This window comes from Vicugna pacos, chromosome 12, assembly GCF_048564905.1.
Source record: "Vicugna pacos chromosome 12, VicPac4, whole genome shotgun sequence".
NCBI classification, from domain to species: domain Eukaryota; kingdom Metazoa; phylum Chordata; class Mammalia; order Artiodactyla; family Camelidae; genus Vicugna; species Vicugna pacos.
Genome location: NC_132998.1, coordinates 60,176,711 through 60,189,225, shown reverse-complemented (window position 1 = coordinate 60,189,225; position 12,515 = coordinate 60,176,711). Strand labels below are relative to the sequence as shown.

The window sequence follows — 12,515 nt, the reverse complement described above, 5'->3', positions numbered from 1 at the left end:
CATTTGTTAAATAAATGAGGGAATGAGCTCTAAAATCCTATGATTCTGTGAATCTCATCTCCAGAAGGTAGACTTTAAATCCATAAAGTAAGGGGAGGACTAGACAGAGAAGGCAGTGGCCCTTGTGTGGACAGTCATTCAGCCTTAGGGCTCAAGAGGACCCAGTTTCCAGCACCACAGGAGCCCATGTAATGCTACCAGCTCCCAGCACGACTGCTGCCAACGTGGAGACCACCGGCCAGCAGGCTGGGCTCCTTCAGCTGAGTGGAGCCACTGTGTCACCAGGACACAAACGAGCAGGCTAGGGTGGGAAGTAGGGACTTGAATGGGAAAGCTGCCCTGAGCATTTCCCATGGGTCCGAGAGGCTCTCTGAGCTGGGCTGACCCTGGGAGTCAAAGCGCTTTCAATTGCATGCCCTGCTCTGTGCCCGGCCGGCCCACAGCCCTGCCAGCATTCAGCCCCTGCCAAAGGCCCCCCAAGAGCAGTGCCCGCTTCCACTGCTGGGGGGTGGAGAGGGTGGAGGCCCAGAGCTGGGAGAGGCCTGCTGCTGCCAAGAGTAGGCACACACAAAGGTACCACAAACAGGGCCTGGAGGCAGGAGCAGGAATTTAGCTTCATAAGAAAGGGTGAAGAGAATTAAAGGAAAAAACTTCAGTGTGGCATCCGGCCCCTTCTACCTCATTAAGCAAAACCCACAGAAGAGGAAAACCCACAAAGGAGGTTAAGCAGTCAGAGAGGGCACTGAGTGGGAGCAGGGATAGGGGTCTGGCCCTAACCTTGCCCCGCGCCAGGTGTGGGACTTGACTGCACATGCCTCGGACGCTTCAAATTTACCAACAGCGACACCACCCACCTACCCGCCGACAGGGTCCTCAGGGGTCAGGAGAGCACACAAGTGAGTGCACATGTGATGCTGGCAGAAAGGGAACTTTACAGTCCCCTCTCCAGAGCAACTGGCAGTATGTATCAGAACCTGATATCTGCATCACTTCTCTAACAAAACAGTGTTACATGACAGAAAAAGGACCAGAAAAGATATCTTTAGTGTGGTAAAATTAAGGATGATTTTTGTTTTCTTTAGGCTTTCTCAGTATTTTCTAACATGTTCACAGTGAACAAATGGTATTTTCAGAGTTAGAAGAGAGGGGGAAAAGGGGGGGAAAAGAAAAGAGAGAGAGGGAAAAAAAGACTAAACCAAAGAGCCCATTAGAATTCGGGGCAATGCCCTAATTCAAGGGCTGCGCCTCTCATCTCATGTCCCACTGGCCTCCTCCATCCCCCACCCCACTTCAGCTCACCTTGGCCCGACGCAGGTCTTTCTCACCCCCGAGCTGGGCCTCGATCAGATGGTCACAGTGGATGGTGGATGGCACGGCCACCTTGGGCAGTCCGCTGCTGATGAACTGCAGCATGGCCATCTGGGCCGTGGCATCCTGCATGGCTACGCGGTCTGGCCGCAGCCGCAGGTATGTCTTGCCCCGCTCGATCTCCTGGTTGGCCGGGTCATCCAGGTGTCCATACACAATCTTCTCTGAGAGGGTCAGAGGCCGGTTCAATCTGGTGGGAAAAGGCAGGGCCTGCCTGGTACTGGCTGCACAATCCTCCGTCCACCCACGGCCATTCCCTCTCTACACACGGCAACCCTGTTGTTGGACAGGGAGGGGAGACGGCCTAGTCCTGCTCACTGCGGCACCGCCCGCACACGGCACAGCGCCCAGCACTCACTAGGTCCAAAATCACTTGATGAATGGCAACACCACAGAAGTAACAGGCCTTTTTTTTTTTTAAGGATATTTGCTTTTCCAGAATATTAATTGCTATCATCTGATAAGCACTTATTACATGTGTATCTTGTCAGTTAATCCTTACTGTATCCTTGTCATTTAATAAAATGACAAGAGGTAATGGAGACTCAGCAGAGGGATGTTAGAGACTCAGTCTCTAACAGCCAGAGTCTCATCCTGGATCCGCTACTTCTCTCTGTCCATGGCCATGTCCCCAAGCAGTCAGCCCCACTAAGACACAGAGAATCTGCACCAGGATCCCCCCACCCAGTCTTCCCCGCCCTCTGCTCACAACCCTCCACCTCAGGTGTTGGAGGCCTCCTTATTTTAATACGCTCAAGCCTTACCAGTTTGTCCCACTTGCTCTCATCCCATTAAGACGAGTGTGGCTGTCAACTCTCAAGAACAGAAACTGCCTCTGGCCTCTCATGGGACCCTGTTCCTAGACCGTTTCCCTCCCTTCCTGTCCTCATCAGGGCCAAGATGGCAGTCCAAGCCAGACCCTGGGAGGATGCAGGCCCTGCCAGGACTCCACTGCCTCCTCGTCACAGCTCCCCGTTGCAGACTGAGCTTGGTGCAGGCCAACTCTCAACCCCCCAACCTTGAGGCTCTCCCTTCTGACTCTCTGCTGCCGCCCCCTCACTCAGCATGCATTCTATCCAGACCCCACACTCTGCCTTCCACCATTCTCAAAGCTTAGGCCAAACCTGAGGCCTCCAGGGAAGAGGCGGAGATCCATTCACACTCAACAAGCCAATGGAATAGGAGTCAGATGTTCTGGGTTTAGATCTGACCCTATTACTAAACCCGCTGTAACCAGATAAGCCACTGCCCTTCTCAGAGCCCTCACCAATCCATCTCTAGTCTAATCTAGTCTAGGGCTGGGACTGGAATAGAGAACAGACAGCACTTATACAGCACTTAATTGCTTTTAAACAGCTTTACTGAGGTATAATTATCGTGTGTAATAACTGCACATATTTAAAGTCAACAATTCGGGAAGTTTTGACGTATGTATACACTGGTCAAATCATCACCATAGATGGATAATGAACACATCCATCGCCCCCAACAGTCTCCTCATTCCCCTTTTTAACCCCTCCCTCCTGTCCCCACTCCCACGTAACCACTGATACACTTTCTGTACTACAGGTTTATCACAGCACTGACTTTAAGTTCAGCATTTCTCCGAGCACTCATGTATATAACTTATTTTACCCTCACAACACAGATGAGCCAACTAAAGTAGGGTAAGGTGAAGCAACCCACCCTGGTCACGGGCTAGCAAGTGGCAGAGCTAGGATACAAGGAGAAGGCAGTGTGGCTCCACTGCTCAGGCTCTTTCCCTGCCCTGTATGTCTCTCAGCATCATCTGGAAACTCAGACGGCCCAGTCTGCAGTAAGTGTTCAATTATTATCATTACCGTTATTACTATTACCAATATGACTCTGCGGGGAAAGCAGAGACACTTCCTTCCGCCAGCCTGGGTTCTAGCCCCTCACTTCCAAGTTTACCTGACCCCTTGAGAGCAAGTGTTCCTTAGGGTGCTGGCTCTGTGGGCAACAGCAGAGCAAATGGCAAGTCTGAAAAACTCTACAGTTCTGCTGTCATGAGAACCTTGAATAAAAACAGTGCAAGCCTGGCCCCCTTTTGCAGCAGCGTCTCCAGGCTGGTTGGGCACAGTGATTCACTGCACAGAGCACAGGCCCTCCTCCTGGGTCCCAGGGGAGCCGAAAAATAGCAAGGCTTTAAAAACCAAAGACCTAGACAGCAAATATCTGAATTTGCATTAAAAAGCCTGACAATGACAAACGCCTCAGGACAAGTTCATCATCACGTTTCCTTGAGGATTAACTGAGGAAAACGACAAAATGGGCCCTCCATGTCCCCCATCCCCCCACTTCACTGGATGACAAAGACCCAGTTCCCAGGAACAGAATCAGGCCTCTTCCGTCACAGTCACAGGGTGAAGGACACATGTCCCCCGCTCTTCTAAAACACTGGTACATCTGTTTTAATTCACTAGTATCTTTTTAGTATAGCCTCACTTCTGCTTTCTTTTTCTACAGAAGGATTTCTCAACCGTGGCACCGCTGACGGTTTGGGCCAGATGATTCCCTACTGAGGGGGCTGTCTTCTGCACTGCAGGATGTCTGACAGCATTCTTGGCCTCTACCCAATAGACAACACTAAACTACCACCCAACCCCAGGTTACGACAACCAACAACGTCTCCAGACATTGCTAAATTCCCCTGGGGGACAAAAAATCAACCCCTCAGTCCTCCCCTGATGAGAACCACTCCTCTATGACAATAATGAAAATGGAACAACTCTAGTCTGTACTAATTTGGAAAATGCTGAAAAGTTATTGATTGGACTTTTCTAGTTAATGCAAGGTTGGAATAAAAAGGCAAAGGAAAACTTTTAGGGGAAGGTTAATTTTATAGATAAAAATTAAAACCAAAAAGAATTACGTTAAAGGGAAGGTTTTTTAAATTAATTTTTTATAGCAAAGACAAAATGGTGACTAATACTCATTTGTCAAGTTATCTCAAAGCAAACTTGTATGTCAATTCTCCTTCCAAGCATGAAGAGCCAGGTGGAAGTGTTTTGTAGACTAAAAAAATATTCATCATTTTTCCACTGAGCTATGATCTGAGAATTCTAAGAATAAATAAAACAGTGTTTTATGGGGGAAAACTATCTGTACAAGGTCCTACAGTGATGGGGACAGTGGTCTCAACCCTCACTACACATTAGGACCAGCTGGGAAACTGGCCAGTGCTTCTCACGTACTGGTGGGCACTTCAGCCACCTGGGGCTCCTGTTACACTGCAGATTCTGACTCCATGGGCCTGGGTGGGGCCTGAGGCTCTGCATTTCTAACAAGCTCCCCATGCTGCTTGTTGATGACAGCGATCAAACCCACAGGCCACATTTTGAGTAGTAAGGCCTAGACCACCTGCATCAGATGAACATCCTCAATGCACATTAAGAGGTCCTCACTATAACTAGGTGATGCCATGCTGGAGGCTGCTGGAGGTGAAGACTGAGATAGTCCCCTACCCTTACAGCTGAGTGAAGACACCAGTAAAGAGGACGCAAAGTGGCAACAGAGAGAAGTGTGGGCCAGTGGCCAGAGCACTGGACGAGGGCCCAGAGACAAGGTCCCATCACTCACTCACTGTGGCCCTGGGCAACCTGCTGTCCACCTGAGCCTGTTCCCAGCTGTAAATGGGTCTACTGTGAACTCACACTTGTTCTAGAGCTCCCAGGGTCACGTGATCAGATGGGCAGGCACAGAGCTCTGTCTACAGTCATTCAAGTTCCAGGAGCAGGGCTGGTTGGTATGAACTACCAGCCCCCACTCCTCATCCCTCTGTGGTGTCTTATTCATCCCACCTGTGCCAGCATCTAGCCCAGAACCTGGCACGCAGGACAGCAGTGCAAGGGTGGCGGACGTTTTACCAAATGAGCAAAGAGAGGCCCAGAAAAAAGATATGCTCAAGATCCCACCTGAGGTTTCCTTCTGGGTCTCAACCTGAGCTCTCCCCTGGGCTTATGCACCAAAGAGGAAAATATTTCTGAAGCCACTGGGCCTGGCAGATGCCAGAGGACTTGCCTAGGGTTAGTCATCTTCCTGGAAAAGGTTCAGGCCACAGGACCAAAGAGTGCCTGAGACATTTCCTATGTCCCACATCTCCAGGCTTCTTGATAACAGATTTTTTCCTGCCAGAGAGGGCAGAAGGTCCACCACTGATCTGGAACACCCCTCCTCTGCAGGGATCACTATACCCTAAATGCCTTGATTCCACCACCACCAACAAACATCCTTCGCCAAGCGCAGCCTACACTGCCCGAAAGGGGCAGGCAGCACTGGCAGCAACGGCAGCACCGGCAGCACCATTTTCCCAGTCTCCACGGCTCATACTGCAGCCTTACCGTTTGCGGACAATGTTAATGTTCTTCTCTAGCAAGTCATAGCGAATGTATTCATTGGGCTCAAAGTGGCTCATGGCCACCTTGGCCCGTTGGCACAGGACTGAGGCCACATGGTACTGCCGCACACCCAGGGCTTTCTGTAAGAAGAAAGACAACAACAACTGTCAGTGGAGAATTTAGGGCGGTCCACCCCTGAGGGACGGCACAGCGTGGTGAAAAAAGCAAGGAATTAAAGTGTTAAGAGCCATTCAGTGACTGCAGCCTCAGTTTCCTCACCTGAGGCCCAGGGATGATACAGTAGCCACAAAAAACACAGCCTGTAGAAAGTGCAAGGGATTTACAGTCAGATTTGCTGGGATCAAAGTCAAGTTCTGTCCACTTAAGAAAATCCCCCATAAAGAAAAGATGGGTAGCGGGGATACAACCAGCTACAGGGATCCCAGTTACTGGGAAGGTTAAGTGAGAACACGTACAGACGTCCTTGCTAAGCTATAAAGCACTACCCACATGGCAGCTGCTACTCTACCTGTACGGCAAGTTCCTTGAGCCTTGGAATAAAGTTTTACTTGTCTTATTTATCTGTATCTGGACTACTTGGCACATATTAGAGATTTAATAAATACCAGCTGAATAGGTAAAAAAATTAATGAGGAAAACCTGGTACATGTGCTCTGGATGTTTCTTCATCCCTTCAAAAGGTGGTGCCTAATCCTGCTCTCCTTGAATGTGCAGTGGACTTACTGACTTCCTTCTAGTGGACAGAACGTGGCTCAGTGATGCTAGGGGACCCCTGAGACTAGGTCATAAAAAGGATAGCTTCTGCCTGGCTCTCTCTTCCTTTAATTGCTCGGGGGGAAGACAGCCACTACTGCTGTTAAAACATTTAATCAGTCCTGAGAGAGGCCCACCTAGAGAGACCTAAGGCCTCTTGCCCCAAACCAGTACAACCTTGCTAGGTGTGTAAGCACACCATCTTACAAGCAAGTGCTCCAGCCATAGTCCAAGCCCTGGCCAACAATCTGGACTGCAGCTTCCTGAGTGACTCTGAGCCAGAACCACTCCACCAACACATTCCCATATTCCTGGCCATCAGGAACCATGAGCGAGAAATGTTGATTGTTGTTTTAGCCTCTAAGTTTGGCAGCAACAATCTGTTATACAGCAACAGATAAATGACTGTTATGATGGGGTCTGTTAATTTTAAACTATGGATGACAACCTTCACCAGGTACACTGTGACCAGGGAAGAATAAATGAACCCAAAGAAGTGACAGAGGGAAAGAACAGTAGTGTTCTCTGCTAGGAGGTCTTACCCTTGGGCAAGGGAAAAGGCAAAGCCACTGCCCCAGGCTCTCTTCTATATATATGTCACCTGGACATTTAAATCTAAATCCTGCCAACCTCGGCATCTGAACCAACACCAGTGCACAGCTGCCACTCCCTATTCAGGTCACACAGTGAGGAGAACAGACCCCATTAGAAACTAGCACCCTCAACCACCACCCACCACAGCAGGAGTGACCTCCCAATGCAGACTTCAGATCCACCTGCCCTCCACCTCAAAATCCACCAAGGGATCCTCACTATCTGCCTTGCTGGGCAGGGGTGAACAATCCACCAACCACAGGCCCTGCAACGGCCTGCATGGAGAGGAACGTGGGGCACTGCGACTGCAGGCACTCCCACCGCTGCTCCTGCTGCAGCGGGGGGCCCAGTGCACAGCGATGGAGTGGGGAGACCCGGGCTTGAATCTGGCAGGCCACCCACTTACTACCTGAGTCACCCAGGACAATCCACCCTAAATACTCATTTCCGCACAGAGCTGCTGCAAGGATTAGCAGACGACATGAAGCACTGGCACAGCTTCTGTTATTACCCCTGTGCACATACTCAGCCCCCTCTGTATTTTTCACACAAATGAGAAGCTATGCAAGTTGTTCTGCAACTTGCTTTTTTCATTTATCAAATATCTTTGACATCCTTCCGATATCTATACATAGATCTTCACTTTATGTAAATTAACTGCCCTAAGCCTCAGTTTCCTTAGAAATAAAAATGAGTCTAACAACACCTAGTGTCTGGCCCAGCAGGTAACACAAATGACTGCGATCATAATTACAGTGCAGACAAAAGGCGAAGCACCGAATTCCCAACGGCAAGGGGAAAATTAAGCAATCTACGGGCACATATCAACTCTTAAAAACAGATTTAAGTATAATGCTGACTGGGGAAAAAAAAAGGACAAAATAATGCTTATATAGAATACAACTTTCGGATAAGAGAAGAATACTTATTAGTGCCTAGTACGAAGCGAGCACGGTGCTAAGCACTCTGCATGCGTCACATCCGTTCAATCCCCATAGACACCCAGTGGGGTGGCTCCTATGATTAGCTTATTTTCCAAGGGAGGAAATTGAGGCTCACGTGGAGTGACCAAAATCCAGCCTGACTCACCCACTTTCTGCTATTGCCCCAGGCCCTCCCCCTTAGCCTCCCCTCCAAATGGAGATAAGCTCCAGTGTTAATAACAAATGAACTGTCTACAAGCTCAGTCCCTAATCATGATACTGCTCTGCTTCCCAACTCTGTGAAAACATCTGTTCACAACAGCCAGCACCATCAGGAGGACTTCCTGCAACGACGGACATATTCTCGATCCTCACTGTCCAATACAGCAGCCACCAGCCACATGTGGCTATGGAGCACTCGAAGTGTGCTGAGTGACTGAGGAGTGGAATATTTAATGCTATTCAATTTTAATTAATTTATAGTTAAGTTTCCACATGGGATGGCTCAGATTTATACATTAATAAAGATGGAAAGAGAATTTTTGGGAAGCCTGAACAACCTGAATGTTCATGAAATCACTTTTTCTAAAAAAAAATTTATATATTTCAAAATTTGGACCCCTCTCTATGCCAGGAGTTCATCATTCCACGTGCCCACTTCTGAAAAATTTCAAGCTATTCTTTCTCACATTCAGCTAAACTCTGTTTCCTTGCACAGTCGGCTTTTCAGTCAGGGGTCTGCCCAATCTCTCTTCCTCAGGACACTGGTTCCCAGCCCTCAGATGCAACAGTCTCCTGAGTCTGTTAAAAATACATAATCCTAAACCCTATCCAGGTCAATGACTCAGTTGAGGGTAGGGGTCCCTCAACTATTTGAAGACAGCCCTCTCTAAATGTCTTCTCTAGGCCAAGGGCAGCCCCAAGTTTTTCAACTATCCTTCACATGGCATCTTCCTAAACTCTGCGATAGCCCAGAGGGCAAAGGGACTGCCACCTCCTTTGCTAAGCCACGACAGCCCACCTCACTGCTGACACACACGCCACCTCCAGACATTCTCACACCTTAACAGCCAACTTCCTCATAGAATGCTCTCAAGCCACACTGTACTTGTGGACTTGGTTTTCTATGCAGAGCACTATCTTAATCTTGATTTAATTTCAGTGTCAGTTTCTGTCCACCTCCAGCCACCTACGGTCTACAGGGGTCCTGGTCAGTCACCCCAGGCCCTGACAGGCTGGCCCTTCCAGTGTGTGTCAGCCACACACACAGTAAGCACGATTCTCGGGCTATTCATCCAAGTCTCAGTACAATTGTGAGCCTTCCCAGGACAGGCTCCCCAGGGTGGACATTTGGTCAGGCCAAAAGTGGCCTATTTAGCAACACTCTCCGGGTCCAGGTCTTTAAGCCACAACAATAACCACCAGACTGAAATGTCACTAAGACATCACTTCTGTTTCATTGTCAGGGATGGCCTGACTGACCTGCCAAACACCCCACAGAAATCAATGCTCACTCCCCATTTCACTAATCAACTAATCCCAACAAAGATGTAAAAAGACGTTAGCTTGGCCATGAGACCTTGAACAATTCTCTCTGTTCCTCCAGCTTTCAGTTCTTCACACTTGCAAAGAGTGAAATCTCAGCCTGCTGCCTGCTTCAGAGCAGAACTATGAGAGGTTTAAAGTGCACGAAATGTCACATATAACTCTGAAGAGGCTGACCACACTAACATGCTTACCCCAAAAACTGAATTCTAGGGCAAGGACAACATGTATCACTCATTCATAGACCACATATATCTCACATGTAAAATGAAGACTAGGCTTTGGGTGTCACCCTCTTGGAATAAAAATTAAAACAGCCATTACTTACTATGCACTTGCTCTGTGCCTAATTTTGAATTCCTGTAACGGTGCAAGGTAATCATTACTCCCAACAGACGTGGGAACTGAAGATCAGAGAGGTTAAGTAAGCAGAAGTCTTCCACGTGGTAAAGACCAAATCCAGGACACAAGTGCAGGCCTGTCTCTTTCTCAGAAGAGCCAATTCCCCTGGATTCTGTGACCCTCTTACATCCTTTCCCATTTGAAGGCAGCATGATGTGATGGTTCAGCCCAAAGACCTGTAGCCAGACTGCCCAACCCAGTAACACAACTAACCTGCTATAGCCCTAAACAAGTTACTTAGCCTCCCCAAGCCTCAACTTCCCCAAAGAGAAAATGGAGATAAACTTCATAATGTTAATATCAAATGAAATAATGTACTTTAAGTGCTTCGCACAGAGCCTGTTCATATAATATGTACTCAATATCTTATTTTCCTTCATGGAGCCAACACACAAAATTAGATGTAATGAAGTTGTGTTCCTTTTCTAGAATCTGGCAGAAAAGGCATGCCTCTTCTTATTTTGCTTACTGCAAACACAGCTCTTGGTTGATAAGCATTTTTCAGAAGTCTTAGCTCATCTGGATCCTTGACATTCCTGACCCCTTCTGATGTATTCCAGCTGCTGTAGTATTTCTCCTTAGTTACTTGCCCTCCTTCCAACTTTGGCCAAGACATTCTAAAAATCTAAGCTGAGGTCTGCAGGTGCATCTCTTCTGTCTCTCCTTCAGACTACCTGCAATTTATTAGAATTTGCCTTGGAAAGCCTCCCACCCCTCTGAAACCCCTTCTGCTTATGGGGTCCTGGCAGTGGGATCTCATCTATTTGGTTTCTGAATAATTCAGAATTTACTTTTTTCCAGGGCACCAAACATGCTGAACGTCCTTAGCCAGTACAAAAGCTAAAGGGATCTTCCACTGGGCATTTGCACATACTGTTTTGTCTGCTTAGAATGTTCTCTGCCCACCCCCACCCACGATGTGCCTTTTGTCTAGGTAATTCCCATTCATCTTTCAAGTTCCAAATTAATTTCACTTTCTCAGGGACTCCTTGGACTCCTAGCCCAAGCAGAGCCTCCTATTATATATGCCCATTTACTATTTCTTGACATTCCTTTGTAAGATGATATCTCTCTCCACTGGTCTGTAAAATCCACTAAGGGAGGAACTGTGTCTGTTTATTCATGATAAAATTCCCCATGCCGAAGAGCAGGTCTGATACACAACAGGCGCTACATAAACATCAGTTAATTAAATCAATGAACATTGCTTTTACTTTAACAACCAGTTCTTCCTTACTGAGCAAGATTAATTAGGTTTTTATTTATTTTTTAATGGAAGTACTGGGGATTGAACCCAGGACCTCGTGCATGCTGAGCATGCCCTCTACCACTGAGCCATAGCTACCCACCTTGAGCAAGATTAAATACACAGCAAGTTCAGTTAACTCTGTGACAGGAGTTAACAAGATGAATCAATAATTAACCAGTCTCAGATGCTTTTGGTTAGAATGTAAACAGGTTGAACATTTCTGAAAGACAATTAGGCAATACCTATCAAAATGTAAAATATTTGTACCTCTTGACCAGCTTTCCCTCTTCCAGGAAACTATCTTATAAAAATACTCTCATAAATGAGCATTGAGACTGGCAAGGATGCTCTTTACAGCACTGTTTTTAAAAGAACAAACCAATTGTCCAAAAATAGGGCACTGATTTGAATAAATTCTGGTTCAACCATGAAGGAATGCCATTCCACAGCTGTTTGAAAAGAATAAGATAACGGTGGTGGTCCCACAAGACTGTGAATGTAACTAATGCCACTGAATTGAAGTTAAACACAGCTAAAATGTCAAATTCTGTGTTATATATTTTTTACCATAATTTAAAAAAGAAGTAAACTACCTTTATTGGCAGGGGAAAAAATTTCACGATACATTCAGTGAAAATAAGTAGCAGCAAAACAGTACTATAGCGTAGGCCCATTTCTGTATAACAGTATTTAACAAATGTAAATATGTTTTTAAAAAAATCAAAATGATATGCCTAAACTGTTAACAGCAATTATCTCTAGAAATTAGAATCGTGGGCACTTTTACTTTCTAGGCTAAGTAATTCTGCAAAATGATATGCCTAAACTGTTAACAGCAATTATCTCTAGAAATTAGAATCGTGGGCACTTTTACTTTCTAGGCTAAGTAATTCTGCAAAATGATATGCCTAAACTGTTAACAGCAATTATCTCTAGAAATTAGAATCATGGGCACTTTTACTTTCTAGGCTAAGTATTTCTGCAACTTTTAAATTTGCATGATACATGTGAGTTTCTTTTGTAATCAGAAAAAAAAAAAAAGAATGAACAAGGCAAATCAGTGCAGAAAAGCAGGCTGATGCAGTGTAGCAGATGTAGCAGGATCACTTAGTGGCACTTTGACAACACGACCAAAAGTGTTCTGGTTTTTAAAGATGTACAAACCCTTTGTTTCAGCAGGTTAACTTATAGGGATTTATCACCACAAAGGAAAGGAAAAACAATGTACATTTACACTACAGGGATGCGTTTACCACCACCTTAACCCAGAGACCAAACCTGGCATCACCAACAGTGAGCCCA

The 12,515-nt window shown here is 46.7% G+C and overlaps 1 protein-coding gene across 1 annotated transcript in view; it reads right to left on the bottom strand.

Moving 5' to 3' along the window:
- ACO2 (aconitase 2) overlaps nt 1-12,515 on the bottom strand; it is a 47,949-nt gene that overhangs the window by 16,588 nt on the left and 18,846 nt on the right. Inside the window, exons 2-3 of the mRNA XM_006207127.4 lie at nt 5,730-5,866; nt 1,300-1,558 (exon numbers count right to left, since the gene is read on the bottom strand). Coding sequence (XP_006207189.1) covers nt 1,300-1,558; nt 5,730-5,866 — 396 coding nt within the window. The remainder of the gene's footprint in view (nt 1-1,299; nt 1,559-5,729; nt 5,867-12,515) is intronic.